This window comes from Ylistrum balloti, unplaced genomic scaffold (genome assembly GCF_031769215.1).
Source record: "Ylistrum balloti isolate Yb309-2 unplaced genomic scaffold, AGI_CSIRO_Ybal_v1 Utg369640, whole genome shotgun sequence".
NCBI classification, from domain to species: domain Eukaryota; kingdom Metazoa; phylum Mollusca; class Bivalvia; order Pectinida; family Pectinidae; genus Ylistrum; species Ylistrum balloti.
Genome location: NW_026781901.1, coordinates 1,559,140 through 1,583,096, shown reverse-complemented (window position 1 = coordinate 1,583,096; position 23,957 = coordinate 1,559,140). Strand labels below are relative to the sequence as shown.

The following is a 23,957-nucleotide window of genomic DNA, read 5'->3' as shown; positions in this document are numbered from 1 at the left end:
ATGTAAAATAAACCTAATAAGGAGTTTATCAAGTACCTGGTATATAAGCTTTACTACATCATTGTCTAATGGTATCTTTATCTCTTTGTTAACGATGACCACTAAGATGTAAGAATGTACAAAAAGATGCCATTATATTCCCCTCTTGTTACTAAGTGTTAAGCATCATGATTAGATTTTCTGTTGAACTATATATCTCACCAGAATTCTGTTTTTCACATCATCCATCCCATAATGATCTTCCTCTAAAATGGTCTTTGCCCTTGTTAGGTCTAGATTTTCATTAGTATGCTTTCCCCAGGGTAAAGATGTGAGCCAATCCAGGTAGTTCCGTGTAACACTGTAAACATCGAATACAATATTACAACTACAGCATCAATACAATGTAACTCAATATTCTTATTGACTGGATATTCTGATGGACTGGATATTCTGTGTTTGATCGACTGCTGTGTCTGATTGACTGGATATTCTGTGTCTGATTGACTGGATATTCTGTGTGTGATTGACTGGATATTCTGTGTCTGATTGACTAGATATTCTGTGTCTGATTGACTGGATATTCTGTGTGTGATTGACTGGATATTCTGTGTCTGATTGACTGGATATTCTGTGTCTGATGGACTGGATATTCTGTGTGTGATTGACTGGATATTCTGTGTGTGATTGACTGGATATTCTGTGTCTGATTGACTGGATATTCTGTGTCTGATTGACTGGATATTCTGTGTCTGATGGACTGGATATTCTGTGTGTGATTGACTGGATATTCTGTGTGTGATTGACTAGATATTCTGTGTCTGATTGACTAGATATTCTGTGTTTGATTGACTGGATATTCTGTGTGTGATTGACTAGATATTCTGTGTGTGATTGACTGGATATTCTGTGTGTGATTGACTAGATATTCTGTGTCTGATTGACTAGATATTCTGTGTGTGATTGACTGGATATTCTGTGTGTGATTGACTAGATATTCTGTGTTTGATTGACTGGATATTCTGTGTCTGATTGACTGGATATTCTGTGTCTGATGGACTGGATATTCTGTGTGTGATTGACTGGATATTCTGTGTGTGATTGACTGGATATTCTGTGTGTGATTGACTAGATATTCTGTGTGTGATTGACTAGATATTCTGTGTCTGATTGACTAGATATTCTGTGTCTGATTGACTGGATATTCTGTGTCTGATTGACTGGATATTCTGTGTGTGATTGACTAGATATTCTGTGTGTGATTGACTGGATATTCTGTGTCTGATTGACTGGATATTCTGTGTGTGATTGACTAGATATTCTGTGTGTGATTGACTAGATATTCTGTGTCTGATTGACTGGATATTCTGTGTGTGATTGACTGGATATTCTGTGTCTGATTGACTGGATATTCTGTGTGTGATTGACTGGATATTCTGTGTGTGATTGACTGGATATTCTGTGTGTGATTGACTGTGTGTGATTGACTGGATATTCTGTGTGTGATTGACTAGATATTCTGTGTCTGATTGATATTCTGTGTCTGATTGACTGGATATTCTGTGTCTGATATTATTCTGTGTCTGATTGACTGGATATTCTGTGTGTGATTGACTGGATATTCTGTGTGTGATATTCTGTGTGTGATTGACTGGATATTCTGTGTCTGATACTGATATTCTGTGTGTGATTGACTGGATATTCTGTGTCTGATTGACTGGATATTCTGTGTGTGATTGACTGGATATTCTGTGTCTGATTTACTGGATATTCTGTGTCTGATTGACTGGATATTCTGTGTCTGATGGACTGGTATTCTGATATTCTGTGTCTGATTGGATATTCTGTGTGTGATTGATGTGTCTGATATATTCTGTGTCTGATTGACTGGATATTCTGTGTCTGATTGACTGGATATTCTGTGTCTGATGGACTGGATATTCTGTGTGTGATTGACTGGATATTCTGTGTCTGATGGACTGGATATTCTGTGTCTGATGGACTGGATATTCTGTGTCTGATTGACTGGATATTCTGTGTCTGATGGACTGGATATTCTGTGTCTGATTGACTGGATATTCTGTGTCTGATTGACTGGATATTCTGTGTCTGATTGACTGGATATTCTGTGTCTGATTGACTGGATATTCTGTGTCTGATTGACTAGATATTCTGTGTCTGATTGACTAGATATTCTGTGTCTGATTGACTGGATATTCTGTGTCTGATGGACTGGATATTCTGTGTCTGATTGACTGGATATTCTGTGTCTGATTGACTGCTGTGTCTGATTGACTGCTGTGTCGGATTGACTGGATATTCTGTGTGTGATTGACTAGATATTCTGTGTCTGATTGACTAGATATTCTGTGTGTGATTGACTGGATATTCTGTGTCTGATTGACTAGATATTCTGTGTCTGATTGACTGATTGTGTGTGATTGACTGGATATTCTATGTGTGATTGACTGGATATTCTGTGTCTGATTGACTGGATATTCTGTGTCTGATTGACTAGATATTCTGTGTGTGATTGACTAGATATTCTGTGTCTGATTGACTAGATATTCTGTGTCTGATTGACTGGATATTCTGTGTCTGATGGACTGGATATTCTGTGTCTGATGGACTGGATATTCTGTGTCTGATTGACTGGATATTCTGTGTCTGATTGACTGGATATTCTGTGTGTGATTGACTGGATATTCTGTGTCTGATTTACTGGATATTCTGTGTCTGATTGACTGGATATTCTGTGTCTGATTTACTGGATATTCTGTGTCTGATTGACTGGATATTCTGTGTTTGATCGACTGCTGTGTCTGATTGACTGGATATTCTGTGTGTGATGGACTGGATATTCTGTGTGTGATTGACTGGATATTCTGTGTCTGATTGACTGGATATTCTGTGTGTGATTGACTGGATATTCTGTGTGTGATTGACTGGATATTCTGTGTCTGATTGATTCTGTGTCTGATGGACTGGATATTCTGTGTGTGATTGACTGGATATTCTGTGTCTGATTGACTAGATATTCTGTGTCTGATTGACTGGATATTCTGTGTCTGATTGACTGGATATTCTGTGTCTGATTGACTGGATATTCTGTGTCTGATAGACTGGATATTCTGTGTCTGATGGACTGTATATTCTGTGTGTGATTGACTGGATATTCTGTGTCTGATTGACTAGATATTCTGTGTGTGATTGACTGGATATTCTGTGTCTGATTGACTGGATATTCTGTGTGTGATTTACTGGATATTCTGTGTCTGATGGACTGGATATTCTGTGTGTGATTGACTGGATATTCTGTGTGTGATTGACTGGATATTCTGTGTGTGATTGACTAGATATTCTGTGTCTGATTGACTAGATATTCTGTGTCTGATTGACTAGATATTCTGTGTCTGATTGACTAGATATTCTGTGTCTGATTGACTGGATATTCTGTGTGTGATTGACTAGATATTCTGTGTCTGATTGACTAGATATTCTGTGTCTGATTGACTAGATATTCTGTGTCTGATTGACTGGATATTCTGTGTGTGATTGACTGGATATTCTGTGTCTGATGGACTGTGTCTGATGGACTGGATATTCTATGTCTGATTGACTGGATATTCTGTGTGTGATTGACTAGATATTCTGTGTGTGATTGACTGGATATTCTGTGTCTGATTGACTGGATATTCTGTGTCTGATAGACTGGATATTCTGTGTCTGATTGACTAGATATTCTGTGTCTGATTGACTGGATATTCTGTGTCTGATTGACTAGATATTCTGTGTCTGATTTACTGGATATTCTGTGTGTGATTGACTGGATATTCTGTGTCTGATTGACTGGATATTCTGTGTCTGATTGACTGGATATTCTGTGTGTGATCGACTGGATATTCTGTGTTTGATCGACTGCTGTGTCGGATCGACTGGATATTCTGTGTCGGATTGACTGGATATTCTGTGTGTGATTGACTGGATATTCTGTGTCTGATCGACTGGATATTCTGTGTCTGATTGACTGGATATTCTGTGTCTGATGGACTGGATATTCTGTGTCTGATTGACTGGATATTCTGTGTGTGATTGACTGGATATTCTGTGTCTGATGGACTGGATATTCTGTGTTTGATCGACTGCTGTGTCTGATCGACTGGATATTCTGTGTCTGATTGACTGGATATTCTGTGTGTGATCGACTGGATATTCTGTGTCTGATCGACTGGATATTCTGTGTCTACTGGATATTCTGTGTCTGATTGACTATTCTGTGTCTGATTGACTGGATATTTGTGTCTGATTCATATTCTGTGTGTGTTTTGATAGTAATTGTTGAATATTATGTGTCAGACTTACTGTGTATTCTGTGTGTGATTGACTGATAATCTGTGTGTGAACTGAAACTTGGCCATTTCTTCATCTATCAGAGTCTTCACATGTTCTGGTATAACCAAATCCTGATACATAAAAAGTACAAGTAAAATTATTGGGAAACAAAACCTCACTTGGTAGCATCTAGCATGAAACTATGAACCATAAAACTTAGTAGCAAGAAACACAGACTGAACTTCAAATAATTTCAGTAATATTGCTTTGTGGAAACGCGTTAAAAGACTGGGTACTGTACAAGTAGTGAATTCAACTTTATAATTAACTGCATGTATCCTCTTTTCAGAAAAAATTCTGCAAGTTCTGTTGTGGTATTTGAAAAAAATAACCCTGGAAATTTGAAAATAAACATTAGTTTAGACGGTGGATGACCTTGTACTGACCTTTAGCCTCTCCCTGAATTTCTCCTCTATGGTATCCTTGTCATCCTTCTCCATGCCCAGACTCTTCTTAATGTGTTTGAGCTGCTCTCGTAGCATGTATTCCATGTGCTGTTTTCTCACCTTCTCCTCTACCTAGTCAGGTCAGATACCAATCAGGACAGATATCAATCAGGACAGATATCAATCAGCACAGACATAAATCAGTACAGACATAAATCAGTACAGATATCAATCAGTACAGACATCAATCAGTTCAGACAGGACATACAATCAGTACAAATATCAACAGATATCAATCAGGACAGACATCAATCAGTACAGATATCAATCAGTAAAGACATCAATCAGGACAGACATCAATCAGTTCAGATATCAATCAGTACAGAGACAATTAGAACAGACATCAATCAGGACAGAGACAATCAGGACAGATATCAATCAGGACAGATATCAATCAGTACAGACATCAAAGGACAGACAAATCAGGACAGACATCAGGACAGACATCAATCAGTCAGGACAGAGATCAGATATCAATGAGTACAAACATCAATCAGGACAGATATCAATCAGGACAGACATCAAACAGTACAGACATCAATCAGTTCAGATATCAATCAGAACAGACATCAATCAGTACAGATATCAATCAGGACAGACATCAATCAGGACAGATATCAATCAGGACAGACATCAATCAGTACAGACATCAATCAGTTCAGATATCAATCAGGACAGACATCAATCAGTACAGATATCAATCAGGACAGACATCAACCAGGACAGACATCAATCAGTACAAATATCAATCAGGACAGACATCAGTCAGTACAGATATCAATCAGTAAAGACATCAATCAGGACAGACATCAATCAGGACAGATATCAATCAGTTCAGATATCAATCAGCACAGATATCAATCAGTACAGACATCAATCAGCACAGACATCAATCAGGACAGATATCAATCGGTACAGATATCTATCAGGGCAGACATCAATCAGGACAGACATCAATCAGTACAGATATCAATCAGGACAGACATCAATCAGGACAGACATCAATCAGGACAGACATCAATCAGTACAAATATCAATCAGGACAGACATCAATCAGTACAGACATCAATGCGGTCCAGAAAACTAGAGGGACAGACATCAATCAGGACGGAGACAATCAGGACAGATATCAATCAGTACAGATATCAATCAGGAAAGACAACCATCAGGACAGAGACAATCAGGACAGACATCAATCAGTACAGAGACAATCAGGACAGACATCAATCAGGACAGACATCAATCAGTACAGACATCAATCAGTACAGATATCAATCAGGACAGACATCAATCAGGACAGAGACAATCAGGACAGACATCAATCAGGACAGATATCAATCAGGACAGATATCAATCAGTACAGAGACAATCAGGACAGACATCAATCAGGACAGACATCAATCAGTACAGATATCAATCAGGACAGACATCAATCAGGACAGAGACAATCAGGACAGAGATCAATCAGGACAGACATCAATCAGTTCAGATATCAATCAGGACAGACATCAATCAGTACAGACATCAATCAGTTCAGATATCAATCAGGACAGACATCAATCAGTACAGAGACAATCAGGACAGACATCAATCAGTACAGAGACAATCAGGACAGACATCAATCAGGACAGAGACAATCAGTACAGATATCAATCAAGACAGACATCAATCAGTACAGAGACAATCAGGACAGGTATCAATCAGGACAGAGACAATCAGTACAGACATCAATCAGGACAGAGACAATCAGGACAGACATCAATCAGTACAGAGACAATCAGGACAGACATCAATCAGTACAGAGACAATCAGGACAGGTATCAATCAGTGCATTGTTTTGGTACTAGATTTAGTATAACTACCGTGATTATTCATCAGAATCTGTTTCATCATAAACAAGTACATTGACAAAAAAATTCAAGAAAAATTCTGAGAGTAGAAATGTAATCTTTGAACTTTATATATAGAAATACATTGGCAACCAAAACTCTTCCAGATATTATTGTATTACTTATTAAGTTATGAAGCAACTTATGCTGTGCGAATGTTATATAATTGGGTAGTATAGAGAAGATATGATAGACCATACAGTCAGCCGAATTACCCCAAAACCTTTCCTGCTACGTTAGGTAATGGAACCCAAAGACCTTATGAAGTTTCATGGATATTAATTGAAAAATCATTCCACAGATGGGAAAGATTTTTGAAGCAGATGGTACTTTAAGCAGAAAGCGACTGTCAACTGACTGAAAAAGTAAATGGTTTTCTCACCTGCTCACGGATACTTTTCTGTAACTTAATCATCTGTAATTCCTTCTTTAGCAGTGACAGAGTCAAATGTAGTCGTTTTAATATCTAAAATTACAAAATAGCTAACATCAACAAAATTACAAGCATTATTTATATGTAAAATAGGTCATTATTTATTTCAAAGCCTCTGTTAGGATTCAAACCTAGGACCCTTGGCTTACTAGTCTAACGCTCAACCGCTCAAGATAAAGAGAAGTTCTCTCAAGCCAAGCAGTATATTGCAGCTAATATTTACCAGGGTTTTATATATTTACAAACATATTCATAAATAAAATCCACGTAACTGAGGACTTAAAACCATAAGAGAATACAGGTGTTAAAAAAGAGTAAAAATATCAATATAGGGGACAATAAAGTACTTTTCTTAAGTATTGTATGAGTTCTAGGTACAGATTGTGTCAAGTTGTTTAAATCTGGCCAGAACAATGACCATTTGAAATTTATATTCACCTACATAGTATCAATGGTCTTGTAGGATAATTTTTATCAAATCAGATAAATGTTTGCCTATGAAATTGTGTCTAACTGTGATCACAAGGTAATTTGATAAAACTCAGCAATACTAACACTTAGCAGCCACAGCACACCGAGTCTTACTATCTTAGTTTCACTCGCTGGTTCAGTCATACCTGGGAAGGCATTACTTATATTATATATATGATCATGTGACATCAGATCCAGTAACAGGATCTTCAGGTCAAGTGAGTCAAAATAACAGAATTTACCACAAAACAAGGTGTGTATACCTACATTAGTTTCTTCCATGACTGTCTGTAAATCTTTAGAGTCAGCACCAGTCATTGCACATCCTGAATGAAGAAAACAAAAGGCTGGTTTAAACAACATATTAATCTATTATTTTATAAAATTACTTATATATCAATGACCTTAAAGCTTACATCAGATCTGTTCCAAAAGTTTTATTAAAGAGCCCCTGTTCCAAAGATTATATATTTATTGTTTCAAATAAATCAGTATTAGTGATATAAGAACATTAAATAATTAATCTAGCCAAACAATACCACTCGCCTTCCTTATCCTCATCATCCCCTATTCATCTTCATGGGTTGTCTGTCATACTTAACTAGATCTGACAGGTACACAGGGTTGTCTATCACACTTACCTAGATCTGACAGGTATACTGGGTTGTCTATCATACTTACCTAGATCTGACAGGTACACAGGGTTGTCTATCACACTTACCTAGATCTTACAGGTATACAGGGTTGTCTATCACACTTACCTAGATCTGACAGGTACAGTGTTGTCTATCACACTTACCTAGATCTGACAGGTACACAGGGTTGTCTATCATGCTTACCTAAATCTGTAAGGTATAATGTATTGTCTATCACACTTACCTAGATCTGACAGGTATAATGTATTGTCTATCACACTTACCTAGATCTGACAGGTATAATGTATTGTCTATCATACTTCCAGATCTGACAGGTATACAGGGTTGTCTATCACACTTACCTAGATCTGACAGGTATACAGGGTTGTCTATCATACTTACCTAGGTCTGACAGGTATACAGGGTTGTCTATCACACTTACCTAGGTCTGACAGGTATACAGGGTTGTCTATCACACTTACCTAGATCTGACAGGTATACTGGGTTGTCTATCATACTTACCTAGATCTGACATGTATACAGTGTTGTCTATCACATTTACCTAAATCTGACAGGTATACAGTGTTGTCTATCACACTTACCTAGATCTGACAGGTATACAGGGTTGTCTATCACACTTACCTAGATCTGACAGGTATACTGGGTTGTCTATCACATTAACCTAGATCTGACAGGTATACAGGGTTGTCTATCATACTTACCTAGATCTGACAGGTATACAGGGTTGTCTATCACACTTACCTAGATCTGACAGGTATACAGGGTTGTCTATCACATTAACCTAGATCTGACAGGTATACAGGGTTGTCTATCATACTTACCTAGATCTGACAGGTATACAGGGTTGTCTATCACACTTACCTAGATCTGACAGGTATACTGGGTTGTCTATCACATTAACCTATATCTGACAGGTATACTGGGTTGTCTATCACATTAACCTATATCTGACAGGTATACAGGGTTGTCTATCATACTTACCTAGATCTGACAGGTATACTGGGTTGTCTATCATACTTACCTAGATCTGACAGGTATACAGGGTTGTCTATCACACTTACCTAGATCTGACAGGTATACTGGGTTGTCTATCACATTAACCTATATCTGACAGGTATACAGGGTTGTCTATCATACTTACCTAGATCTGACAGGTATACAGGGTTGTCTATCATACTTACCTAGATACCAGGGTTGTCTATCACACTTACCTAGATCTGACAGGTATACTGGGTTGTCTATCACATTAACCTATATCTGACAGGTATACAGGGTTGTCTATCATACTTACCTAGATCTGACAGGTATACAGGGTTGTCTATCATACTTACCTATATCTGACAGGTATACAGGGTTGTCTATCATACTTACCTAGATCTGACAGGTACACAGGGTTGTCTATCATACTTACCTAAATCTGACAGGTAAACAGGGTTGTCTATCATACTTACCTAAATCTGACAGGTAAACAGGGTTGTCTATCATACTTACCTAAATCTGACAGGTAAACAGGGTTGTCTATCATACTTACCTAAATCTGACAGGTATACAGGGTTGTCTATCATACTTACCTAGATCTGACAGGTATACAGGGTTGTCTATCACACTTACCTAGATCTGACAGGTATACAGGGTTGTCTATCATACTTACCTAAATCTGACAGGTATACAGGGTTGTCTATCATACTTACCTAAATCTGACAGGTATACAGGGTTGTCTATCATACTTACCTAGATCTGACAGGTATACTGGGTTGTCTATCACATTAACCTAGATCTGACAGGTATACAGGGTTGTCTATCATACTTACCTAGATCTGACAGGTATACAGGGTTGTCTATCACACTTACCTAGATCTGACAGGTATACAGGGTTGTCTATCACATTAACCTAGATCTGACAGGTATACAGGGTTGTCTATCATACTTACCTAGATCTGACAGGTATACAGGGTTGTCTATCACACTTACCTAGATCTGACAGGTATACTGGGTTGTCTATCACATTAACCTATATCTGACAGGTATACTGGGTTGTCTATCACATTAACCTATATCTGACAGGTATACAGGGTTGTCTATCATACTTACCTAGATCTGACAGGTATACTGGGTTGTCTATCATACTTACCTAGATCTGACAGGTATACAGGGTTGTCTATCACACTTACCTAGATCTGACAGGTATACTGGGTTGTCTATCACATTAACCTATATCTGACAGGTATACAGGGTTGTCTATCATACTTACCTAGATCTGACAGGTATACAGGGTTGTCTATCATACTTACCTAGATCTGACAGGTATACAGGGTTGTCTATCACACTTACCTAGATCTGACAGGTATACTGGGTTGTCTATCACATTAACCTATATCTGACAGGTATACAGGGTTGTCTATCATACTTACCTAGATCTGACAGGTATACAGGGTTGTCTATCATACTTACCTATATCTGACAGGTATACAGGGTTGTCTATCATACTTACCTAGATCTGACAGGTACACAGGGTTGTCTATCATACTTACCTAAATCTGACAGGTAAACAGGGTTGTCTATCATACTTACCTAAATCTGACAGGTAAACAGGGTTGTCTATCATACTTACCTAAATCTGACAGGTAAACAGGGTTGTCTATCATACTTACCTAAATCTGACAGGTATACAGGGTTGTCTATCATACTTACCTAGATCTGACAGGTATACAGGGTTGTCTATCACACTTACCTAGATCTGACAGGTATACAGGGTTGTCTATCATACTTACCTAAATCTGACAGGTATACAGGGTTGTCTATCATACTTACCTAAATCTGACAGGTATACAGGGTTGTCTATCATACTTACCTAGATCTGACAGGTATACAGGGTTGTCTATCATACTTACCTAAATCTGACAGGTATACAGGGTTGTCTATCATACTTACCTAGATCTGACAGGTATACAGGGTTGTCTATCATACTTACCTAGATCTGACAGGTATACATGGTTGTCTATCATACTTACCTAAATCTGACAGGTATACAGGGTTGTCTATCATACTTACCTAAATCTGACAGGTATACAGGGTTGTCTATCATACTTACCTAGATCTGACAGGTATACAGGGTTGTCTATCATACTTACCTAAATCTGACAGGTAAACAGGGTTGTCTATCATACTTACCTAAATCTGACAGGTATACAGGGTTGTCTATCATACTTACCTAAATCTGACAGGTATACAGGGTTGTCTATCACACTTACCTAGATCTGACAGGTATACAGGGTTGTCTATCATACTTACCTAAATCTGACAGGTATACTGGGTTGTCTATTACTCGAGTGTCTGACTGCAAAAGCTGGGCTAGTGCTTCTCTGGAAATTATGTAACAAAATACAATAAATATTTTACTGATGCCTTGAGTGGAAAATAATTTCATATCATTTTCATCACATGATCAATTAATTGCAAACACTGCAAGAAAACATCCTTTCCCCATTAACTAAGAAGACCTCTTGTCTCTGTATCTATGGTTTCCATTGTGATATCACAATTTGATATGGGAATGATTGATGTCTAGTTATAGTTTGTGAACATACTAAAATCCTCTTGTATTTTATTGTTAAACAAATTTAAAAAGCATATAATTTATAATGTTGACCTGGATAGTGTGGGAGTCTACATCTCTTCAAGACCACCATGGAAGCAAACATTTGTCATCTTGATGAAAAACGAGTGTACACACATTTTGACTCGGCTGAATCACACTTACCTATACACAGGGTTCATGCTGATGACGTCCTGAATAGTCTTCACAATCTCAGATGTGACTGCCTGGAAATTGAAAAAGAAAAACTCTTCATACAATTCAGGTGAAACTTAAAACACAGTCATTTTTATCACTTCTATTTCTATTACTCCGGGCACTAACAAAGTGCTTGTTTAAATGTACTTTACTACAAACAAGATATTTTTTAAATTTCCACAGAATCAATCTAATCTCATTGAATCTGTGACCAAGGCCAAGTATATCATTATCCTGGATCCTGGAGCAGTGATATCAATGAACTGTAAATGATAAAAAAAATGCTGTACTGTTTCTCAAGCTAGAACTATCCAGAATATCCTTCCAATTTTACAGAAAAATTTGTATGTATATTTTCTCCATTTATACAGCCACATCTTGCTATAAAATTCAGCTAGAAAAAACCCACTGTGGATATGGAAGCTTTGGATAAATGGACACTTCACATAACCAAACTCTATTAAGGAAACGTTTCTTGTTCCACAGTTCCTGGTATGAAGCTTTAAAGCAGTATTCTGGTATCTTTTCTTATTTAGGAGAACATTCAAATAAGGCATAAAAGTGTGGAGTTGTGAAGAAAAGGAATAAGGAAACAAAAAGGTCCTAAATATATCAGTGGGTGTAGCAAATTAATTGGACATTCTCATGTTAACCAATTAGAGGGCATGAAATTAAATCCCTCATTCTGCTAGAGGTTTTCAAAATGGTCACTCCTTACAATCTTAAAGACATTATGTGCATTCTTTTTGTTCTTCCCGAACTTGTATGGGTAAGAACCTCATAAACACATATCCATCTGCAAAGGCTGTATCAAGATTTGGATATCACTGGTTTACCACAAATTAGTGAAGCAATAAGCCTGATATATCACTAGTTTACCACAAATTAGTGAAGGAGTAAGGCTGTGATATCACTAGTTTACCACAAATTAGTGAAGCAATAAGCCTGATATATCACTAGTTTACCACAAATTAGTGAAGGAGTAAGGCTGTGATATCACTGGTTTACCACAAAGTAGTGAAGGAGTAAGGCTGTGATATCACTGGTTTACCACAAAGTAGTGAAGCAATAAGCCTGATATATCACTAGTAGTAAGGCTGTGATATCACTGGTTTACCACAAATTAGTGAAGGAGTAAGGCTGTGATATCACTAGTTTACCACAAATTAGTGAAGCAATAAGCCTGATATATCACTAGTTTACCACAAATTAGTGAAGGAGTAAGGCTGTGATATCACTGGTTTACCACAAAGTAGTGAAGGAGTAAGGCTGTGATATCACTGGTTTACCACAAAGTAGTGAAGCAATAAGGCTGTGATATCACTGGTTTACCACAAAGTAGTGAAGCAATAAGGCTGTGATATCACTGGTTTACCACAAATTAGTGAAGCAATAAGGCTGTGATATCACTGGTTTACCACAAAGTAGTGAAGGAGTAAGGCTGTGATATCACTGGTTTACCACAAAGTAGTGAAGGAGTAAGGCTGTGATATCACTGGTTTACCAAAAAGTAGTGAAGGAGTAAGGCTGTGATATCACTGGTTTACCACAAAGTAGTGAAGCAATAAGGCTGTGATATCACTGGTTTACCACAAAGTAGTGAAGGAGTAAGGCTGTGATATCACTGGTTTACCAAAAAGTAGTGAAGGAGTAAGGCTGTGATATCACTGGTTTACCACAAAGTAGTGAAGCAATAAGGCTGTGATATCACTGGTTTACCACAAAGTAGTGAAGGAGTAAGGCTGTGATATCACTGGTTTACCACAAAGTAGTGAAGGAGTAAGGCTGTGATATCACTGGTTTACCACAAAGTAGTGAAGGAGTAAGGCTGTGATATCACTGGTTTACCACAAAGTAGTGAAGCAATAAGGCTGTGATATCACTGGTTTACCACAAAGTAGTGAAGGAGTAAGGCTGTGATATCACTGGTTTACCACAAAGTAGTGAAGGAGTAAGGCTGTGATATCACTGGTTTACCACAAAGTAGTGAAGGAGTAAGGCTGTGATATCACTGGTTTACCACAAAGTAGTGAAGCAATAAGGCTGTGATATCACTGGTTTACCACAAATTAGTGAAGGAGTAAGGCTGTGATATCACTGGTTTACCACAAAGTAGTGAAGGAGTAAGGCTGTGATATCACTAGTTTACCACAAATTAGTGAAGCAATAAGCCTGATATATCACTAGTTTACCACAAATTAGTGAAGGAGTAAGGCTGTGATATCACTGGTTTACCACAAAGTAGTGAAGCAATAAGGCTGTGATATCACTGGTTTACCACAAAGTAGTGAAGGAGTAAGGCTGTGATATCACTGGTTTACCACAAATTAGTGAAGCAATAAGGCTGTGATATCACTGGTTTACCACAAAGTAGTGAAGGAGTAAGGCTGTGATATCACTGGTTTACCACAAAGTAGTGAAGGAGTAAGGCTGTGATATCACTGGTTTACCACAAAGTAGTGAAGGAGTAAGGCTGTGATATCACTGGTTTACCACAAAGTAGTGAAGCAATAAGGCTGTGATATCACTGGTTTACCACAAAGTAGTGAAGGAGTAAGGCTGTGATATCACTGGTTTACCACAAAGTAGTGAAGGAGTAAGGCTGTGATATCACTGGTTTACCACAAAGTAGTGAAGGAGTAAGGCTGTGATATCACTGGTTTACCACAAAGTAGTGAAGGAGTAAGGCTGTGATATCACTGGTTTACCACAAAGTAGTGAAGCAATAAGGCTGTGATATCACTGGTTTACCACAAAGTAGTGAAGGAGTAAGGCTGTGATATCACTGGTTTACCACAAAGTAGTGAAGGAGTAAGGCTGTGATATCACTAGTTTACCACAAAGTAGTGAAGGAGTATAGCTGTGATATCACTGGTTTACCACAAAGTAGTGAAGGAGTAAGGCTGTGATATCACTGGTTTACCAAAAAGTAGTGAAGGAGTAAGACTGTGATATCACTGGTTTACCAAAAAGTAGTGAAGGAGTAAGGCTGGGATATTGTTGACTTTCACCAAGAAACAGCAGAAGTAGGCTAGGATTTTGCTGACAGACTAAAGATTCAGCATCCATATGTACTCAAAAAAGATGCTAGATACACCATTAGGAAAAAGAGAAAACATGCAACTGAAATTTTCCCACCATTCCCTCAGAAATACACTTACTTTGACTTCATCATTACGAGAGAAAGGTTCATGTTCAATATTTTCCACTTCAACGAAAATGACTCGTTCTGAAGCCCCAGACCCTACTACTTTCACATCCTCATCCTTCAGTTCATTGAAAGTATTTGGTGAGACAATATTGGGAGGTGAAGTGGACACCTCATCTTCAATTGACACATCATCATCTGCCATTGGAAGTGTTCCGTCAAATGATGCAGCCTCTTCTGACAAGACTGAAGCCTCTTCTGCATGTTCTACATCTATGTCATTTGTGTTAACCTCTATATCTGCAGCTGTTATTTCTTCTGTCTCACTCTCTGCTTTCTTTCTTCTCCTTCGCTCCTTTCTCCTATTCCCGTTATTTTTGTTTTTGGCTATTACTTCTGTAACAAAAATATAGACCAACCTTAAATAGTGAGACTATTATTTCTAAAGAAATATTTGTGTAAACCAACAGATGAAATATACGATATTGAGTATTTTTATATACAAATGTTGCTTTCAAATCATTTACCTTGAAATATTTTATAGTTTTACAGAATCTTTCTATGTGAATTTTGCTGACTTTGCAGAAAAGATTCTATGTATCTCATATTGCTATATACAAAAATGCAATATTTCAAAAACATATTAAGCATCTCAGAAAGTAAATAATGTTTTAATGACACTATCTCCCTATGTTGAAACATTAATAATACGTAAATTTCTGAAATTGAAATAAGAATTTCTGAAATCAATTCATTTAAGAAGTGCAGTATAGTCATTGTACTAAACAACTCTGGAAAATATAGTTAATCATAAATATATCTATACAAAAAAGTAAAAAAAATTTGCATAATCAATTCCGCAGCATCGTGTTTCTTGTCATCCCCTCTTTAACTTTCTAAAATGGAATGAAAAAGTACAAATACAACTCCCTCTTCCACCCCCTCTCCCAACCTCAACCCCTCCCCCCCCCCCTAAATAAATAAACACCTTTGTTTTACATTGGATCTAACTTTTAAGCATTCCATTCTCTATATTTACCTTAATATCTAAATTGTCCAATTTACAGTCTGACACAAATTCCTTACCAAAGTTTTCTGCCTCCTTGGTGTCTTCCTCAATGCTATCTGAAGCCAATGCTGTTATTTTGATCCTGGTAATAAAACAGTTAATCAGATAAAATAAAGCGACTCTCTAGGTGTTTACTATGACTTTGAGACATGTATTACATTGTTATTTGTCTGACTCAGTCTTCAGAAATAATTTAACACTGTACACAAAAAAGTATTATAATATAATGAAAACAGGATCCTCAACCCTTACAATTCCAACAGGAAACCATAAAGAGGATTCTGAGGATTCCAGTCTTCAGACATTCCTAAGTAACCATGGCCTATAGGGATACCCAGACATCAGAAATCTTTCAAACAGACAACAATCACAGCGTTATCTACAGGGGTTCTTAAACATCAGAAATCCTTCAAACAGACATCAACCACAGTGTTATCTTTAAGGGTAGTTATAATTAGGTATCAGAAATCCTTTAACAATCAAAGTGTTGTTTGTAAGTTGTTATTTCTTGTAGTTGAAATTTTTGCAGTTTTATAAGAAACTTAAAATACACTAGATGTATTTTTCATGAAAATCATAAAGTGGACTATGGTTTCCTGTACCAATTTTATTTTCAAAATATTCATTTTTGGTAATTTTAATCTATCATCAAAAATCTTCCAAAATAGAAATGCTTGAAATCATGAACCTATGGAACAGTGTGTATTGTGGTATAGAGTGACATTCCGAATGCTGGGTACAATAAGCGATAAATGGATATCAAAATTGTTTGTTAAAACTTTGATTTACCTCTAATGATCATATAATCCAAATCAATTTATACCAAGGAAATGCCAAATCTACACCATTTTTTTACTTCATTTTCTTATCCTTCCACAAATGTTCTTTTTCTGTGAACACTGAAGAAATGTCTATGAAAGAATTAGTACCTTCTGTGAGCAAGAAGCATAAGTCGGAGTTTGCCATCAAACTCTTGAACACTTGTGATCTGTACAAAGGTTCCCATAGAGTACAGGTCATCCAGGTCTTTTACAACATCATCCTCATTGCTGCAAAAGTAGAAAAACATGATTTATAACACCAAAAAAAATAGATCATAAAAAAACACATAAATTTCATAATGCTGATGTCAATTTTGTAATGTTGTAAATAACCAGAAAAACTTTGATACGTCAAGACTTTGAATCATTCGTGGTGTATATTATTGACATTTTCATGTTCATGGTTCCAATTAGTTGATAACATAATATTTCAACCTGAACAAACACAACAAATAAAAAGATGCATTTTATCTTAAATAACAGAACATTTTCATTCATGAAAAAAAACTTAACTTTAAATAGAAATCATTGAGAAATTGATAGTGTATGCTTATGTTTACATTTGTGCCTTCATGTCACACAATATTTGTATTTTACGGATCAATTTTACATGAAACAATGTGCAGCATTAAAGTAGTGTCAAGTGTTACAGTTATTATTTCAAGACTTGAAAAAAAAACTTTATAGGCACTAATGAATTTAAAAGAAATTCAATGTATATCATAACAAATTCTGTCCAGAAACGACAGCACTAAAACATCACACATTCAGTCATAGATATTACATGAAAAATTGTCGATGTTCTGACAAAAGACTAGTCTAAATCAATCAGAGAACACAAAATTAACAGATAAATCACTATGTTCCTCATGCTTCATGCTTAAAACTGAAAAATGGCACTTTGGGAATGAGTGAAATCATCATACAAGTGATAGGATTTTCTCACATTGTTTTCAAAATTCCATTCCATAGACCTAATTAAATGCCATTAGTGCAATGGCGATGGTGAACATCACACAATGTCTCATTATCTTTGATTAAATATCACAGCTTGTAAGTAAGCAATTAAATTTTAATCTGTGTCCAGTCATTAAATAACCTCATAAAACAAAGCACTCTTCATTGAAATGTGTCAAATTTTGCCGCAGGACAAAAATATCTGTACAGCACAGGTAAATATTTTGTTCAAATCAGGAAGTGTCTGTGTTATCACAGCTTACGGTCAGTGAAAAAATCTTTGGTACATCGAAAAGTTTGATTTATAAAACTTTGATTCATAAGGGGTTAAGTTAGAAGTAATATAGGAATAAAATTCAGGGCTTGACAAAAAAGTGTATCGAGAAATTTGAATCATAAAATTTTGATTCACAGAAGTTTGACTGTATGTAAGAACTTTTTTTAATATGAATCAAAATTGTACTAATAAGAAAATTACTAACATAAGTCATTGCATCATCTGTATCTTAACCTAATATCTACAGGTTTAGATGCAGTAAAATATGAAAGAACATGTACAGTTCTTGATAGGTGTTACATTTTAACTTTCAGAAGTCATAATGATAAAACTGACAAATCTGTTCAGACAAATATACTTTTCTATACATTTTCTATGATTTACATAATCCACCAGCAACTTCCCCTGGCAAAATCTGACAAAACTTCACATTCACCTGTCATCCTTTTTCAGAAAAACTCCAGCATATGGTTGATTTAATCTAAGTTTTCTTCGTATAATTTTTTTCAACTCTTCATCTTTAATCTGAAATTCAATGATACAGATTGATCAATATCTCAACATTAAGAAACCAGGTGTCACATCCATGGTAAGTGACAAATCATATATACATGTACACGGATTTCAAAATGGCCATGAAAACAATGAACTTTCAAATTTACTCTGGGATTTAATATTTTATAGAATGCAGTTTTGTTGATATGTGTGAAAAATAGGTAACCAGGATTTATATTTGTAATTAAAAGGATTATTATCTTTTCATCATGGCCCAATTTCCATTAATGGAACAAATGTTAAAGAATTGGTCATGAAAACTGATTACGGTTTCGATCAGCAAACTATTTCAATCCTGGTGTTTTTTATTATACTGAAAGTACAACGGCTAATCATCTATATTCTAATTGACAGAACGCCAGATTCCTCTGCAGGCATGAAATGACATTATACTAACTTCAATCAATTTAACAAATCGTGGAAACACCGGTTGTCGGCTAACAGCGATGACAGGAACTTTCGGATATACATCTGGTATAACAATTGGTGCAAGTGCCCGTAATGGTGGTTTGCTGGGGCTTTCTTCGTCCTGGTAAATCTTTTCGTCTGGGTCCGGGTCCGTGCTGCTACAGAAATGCCTATGTTGGAAACACGATGTTCTTCTCCCATTGCGTACAATACTTGAAGGCAAAGCTGAACTTCTGTATGATGACACTAAATCTCTGTAGGTCCGTGTCTCCGTTGACCGACAAATGTTTCGTCGCTGGACATGATGTAATCGACATTGAGATGAGGAGGCGTTTTTCCCTTCGTATAACGTTTGCAAGCCAATATGTCTGAATGACTTACTTGTGCAAATATAACTCTTGTACCTTCCATGGATCGAATGTGTAAGGATGTTTCTATATTTTACAACAACCCTTAAATTTGTTTGTTTTAAAGCACACGTGCCGACATTTCTCACTAATGCAGCCATCTTTACTTGTTCTACTTCCGGTACAATTTTAAGTTTCGAATGACACAACGGATAAAATATCCGGTAATAATTCTAGGCACATTGGTAGAAAAAGTATGATATATTTGATTATGTTTGGACCTCTTTATATTGTCTTGAGACTTGTCAGGTGTTTTGATTGGTTTTGGGATTTCAAGCTAAGAAAAAGTATAACCTATGACCCAAGACATTGTTTGTGTTTTTTAATATTCAACACATAACTAGAAAAGAACCCCCTCCCCACCTGCACACACGTGTTGTTTGACAGATAGTCGATCTCTCCACATTTTATCATCATTATTCCCACCTCTTCAATTCCAGAATTTGTGTGCCATATCTACTCTCTCTCAGCGAGTTATCGCAGTCCCTTGAAGCATACCTTCAGACAGTATTGAAATAGACAGTGTCCCGAAATAATATTGAAAAGTAATTTCATATCGGTACACTTGTGTTTGTCTCCAATCCTCGGTGTGGGTAATAACTATAAGCACCTTTAGAGTGTAAACTGGCTAGTCTAGTACTTCAACATGTGAAATGGATTGTTGTAAAGTGTTCATGTAACATTATACATGTACATGTGTATCTTCATTGTCAAGTTTTCCTTCTTCCAAGAGAGGCGAACAACAGTAAGTTAAAGTATATGATTATAAATATTTTTACAATATAGCTGACAATATATTTGTCAGGTTGGATGACCATACAATATTGGCATACCCTTAGGGATTTGGCATTTTCAGTCAATTTTCAATGTGCTTATCAGAATAGCCAGTGTAGTATGGTTAAGTGAAGCCCATGATAGAGTGAACCTTGGTTCATTTCACCATAATCATGTTCCTCAATACATTAAAAAAAAAAAAAAAAACAGGGTGGGGAAATTTAGGGTGGGGCAAGGGTTCACTTCACCATAGTTAAGTAAAGCATTACACTATTTTCTTACTAAGTAACTTTTTTTCGCCAATTGTTTTGCAATTCATCCTGATTCAATCATATAAACACATATATAACAAAAACATTGCCTGGGGTGGGGTAGGGGTGGTGTCCCAGGGGAACAAGATCTTCAGTTTATACAAAACTGATTTCCCTTCACCAAAAAATGTTTCAAACCAAATTAGAGCTGAATCCAGACATTCCTACAGAAGATGAATTAAAAGAATTTGCTCTGTTTTTACATATTGGATCATACTTATCTTGCCACAAGTAACAGAGACCCAGCTTTTAAACCAAATTGATTCCCTATCATCAATGGATGCTCCAATTTAAGACAGAATACAATTTCATGTTTTACTCTATTTCCCCTAAGCAGCCCCACCCTTCTGGCCTCATGGAAGGGATTTTAATCAACCTTTACACTCGTAAAAGAACTATAATATCTCGCACAAGTTACAGTTTCAGCATTGTAGGATCAAGGTCAAAATGACTTGCTGTCACTATCAGCACTTTTGCAGCTGAATTCATGAAGGAAACATTAATCAAATATCATAATATTTCTGAAGGACCAATCTGGGACAAGTTGGAGTTTCAGGGTTGTCAAGTCAACGTCAGTGGTACCATTTGTCAGCACTCTAATGGCTTCGTTCATTGGGGGGTTTTGGTCAAAATTCACTTGTCAGTCTACTTTATTGCACTCAGGTAGATGGAAATATAAGGGGATTTGTATTTTTTGGTATGCTTACAGACTGGAAGACATTTCAAACCTTAAATCAGAGGGCTTTTATAAGATTCACTGACAGTACTCTTTAGTTTTAAATAGGTACCGATAAACAACTTTACAGCTCTGAAGACAATCTGTCTGGAATTTTGATTTCAGGAAAAATAATTAATTTAGTATTTATAACTGATAAATACAAGACGATAAATTGGGGAAGGGTTGTGGTGGTTGTAAGAAGGAACACACAATATGACACTCCATGATAATACCAGTATGAAATGATGGGAACAGGAAAAATACAAACTTGTGATCCCTTCTAGTAGCAGTAATTTGATCCCTTTTTACCGCACTGGCAAAGGGGAAAGTGATCCCTTCTAGTAGCAGTAATTTGATCCCTTTTTACCGCACTGGCAAAGGGGAAAGTGATCCCGTCTAGTAGCAGTAATTTGATCCCTTTTTACAGCACTGGCAAAGGGGAAAGTGATACCTTCTAGTAGCAGTAATTTGATCCCTTTTTACCGCACTGGCAAAGGGGAAAGTGATCCCTTCTAGTAGCAGTAATCTGATCCCTTTTTACAGCACTGGCAAAGGGGAAAAAAGTCCCGGAGTCCCTTCAGCAGTATAATAATATATTTCTACAAAGGAAAAAAACTCAAAGATATGTCAAAGTCTTTACTTCTTTATTATTGCAGCTATATCTTACAAGGTCTTTATTATGTTATTACACCTATCAGTACAACTTGATATACATGGTATGTATCGCTAGCATTTTGTATTGGCTATATATAAACATATAATCACTACAGTTTAGACTTGGTCAAAAACGTCTGTAAATTGTGCATGTCACCATTTGTATATAATACTGATATAGGTAGCTACCATGCTGTGATACCTATGACTGCATGAATCTAACACATCTACCTTCATCCCTAGTTTGTTTTAGCATATCACAGAAGCTTTTTGACTGGCTTTGACAAAGACATAATCAATCATACTTATCCTGCATATAAGCCAATGGGGCAAACATTCTTCCTCAATATTGGGGGTGAGCTTATTACAAGACAAGGAAATAGCATCTGTTTGTAATTCTATTGAACAGTAATTCCTATTCCATCTCGCAATATATATGGGTGGGCTTATTATCAGACATGGTCTTATTGCTGGATAAATACAGTGAGAGTCACAACGAAAATAGTTCACTGATGTTGTATTAAGGCAAAGACGATACAACAACTGACAAGACTTAATTGTGCAAAATGGCATCATCTAATAAATATTCAGAGAGCAACTACAAAATTAGCATTTGTGTTACAGTTGAGGATAGCACAGAACATTAACATGTAAAAAGCACTGAGATTAAATTCCAAATTTAAAACTTATTCATAGTTTTTGTTAGGGTTAAGTGTTGCATTGTGTAAAATTAATTACCGAGGTAATATGATAAGTTTAGAGCAAGTAATTTGTATTGCATAGGATAACACATTTTATTCCTGTAGTAACTGATTACATCCACATACATTATACAGCAAATAAACAACAAAAATAATTCACAAAACAGTGGACACACATTATGTAAAAGATTGTTTCAAAGAGCAGCACAGCAGTTCACTAGCTAAATAATCTCAAATAAAGAATGACTCCCGAGTCCACTTATATCACTTGCATTGATAATGGCAGAAAATGCATCAAAATTGATACTGGTAACTTATAAGGCATGGGTATATATACACGTATATAAATTGCTGTACATTCTATGGAAAATATGACATATACAAACAGATAAAGGCAATATATCATGTTAGAATAAATGTTGTCTCACATTTTGATTACACAAGTAAACAAAATTTGCCATCAAGTGGTTCCTAAAGGATGACAGAGCAGGTTCATTCAATGAGCTTTTCTGAATTTGGAAAGCCTAAATAGGAAAACACTGGATTATAAAGTAGACTTACAAAATCATGCACTAGTGTAATCGTTAACAAATAAATCTTGGGACAGTTACAATATTCAAATTTTAAGGATATTGTTATTTTGTTTGAAACTGATATAGCTATCATGGCATACATGGATACAGTAAAACCTTCTTTAACTGAGCCATCTAATCTCGATCCATATCTTTAGTAACATTGACATTTGGTCCTAGCATTTCCATCACACCGGTATATCATATCAGTTAAAGAACATCTGTATCTTGTCAATTTTGATAACCTGCAGTGTCTATTTTTTTTATTTTTTTTCCACAAGTTTCCTACATAAATTGATATTTCAGAAGTTGAAATTTACCAATCCCCACGAACAAGATCATTCCAGACAACATACAGTTCAGACACATGTTATACTGGAAAATGATGGAAGTCCTTCAAACAGGACTTTCTGTAAGGACTGTTGTTCTATGGAGTAAAATTTGTAATTCTTTCTTTTCATGAAGATTTCTTGCATTAATGCCAGAGATTACAACAAAAATATTTGTGTAAGATAAAACTGGGTAA

General features: G+C 36.3%; 1 protein-coding gene across 1 annotated transcript in view; it reads right to left on the bottom strand.

Moving 5' to 3' along the window:
• Window positions 1-19,802, bottom strand: part of LOC132553597 (lon protease homolog, mitochondrial-like) — a 46,862-nt gene extending 27,060 nt beyond the window's left edge. The window contains exons 1-12 of the mRNA XM_060217856.1: window positions 19,284-19,802; window positions 18,768-18,856; window positions 17,206-17,325; window positions 16,294-16,358; window positions 15,221-15,603; window positions 12,027-12,088; window positions 11,558-11,628; window positions 7,878-7,936; window positions 7,089-7,172; window positions 4,758-4,889; window positions 4,342-4,442; window positions 202-340 (exon numbers count right to left, since the gene is read on the bottom strand). Coding sequence (XP_060073839.1) covers window positions 202-340; window positions 4,342-4,442; window positions 4,758-4,889; window positions 7,089-7,172; window positions 7,878-7,936; window positions 11,558-11,628; window positions 12,027-12,088; window positions 15,221-15,603; window positions 16,294-16,358; window positions 17,206-17,325; window positions 18,768-18,856; window positions 19,284-19,802 — 1,824 coding nt within the window. The remainder of the gene's footprint in view (window positions 1-201; window positions 341-4,341; window positions 4,443-4,757; window positions 4,890-7,088; window positions 7,173-7,877; window positions 7,937-11,557; window positions 11,629-12,026; window positions 12,089-15,220; window positions 15,604-16,293; window positions 16,359-17,205; window positions 17,326-18,767; window positions 18,857-19,283) is intronic.
• Window positions 19,803-23,957: the final 4,155 nt, after the last annotated feature.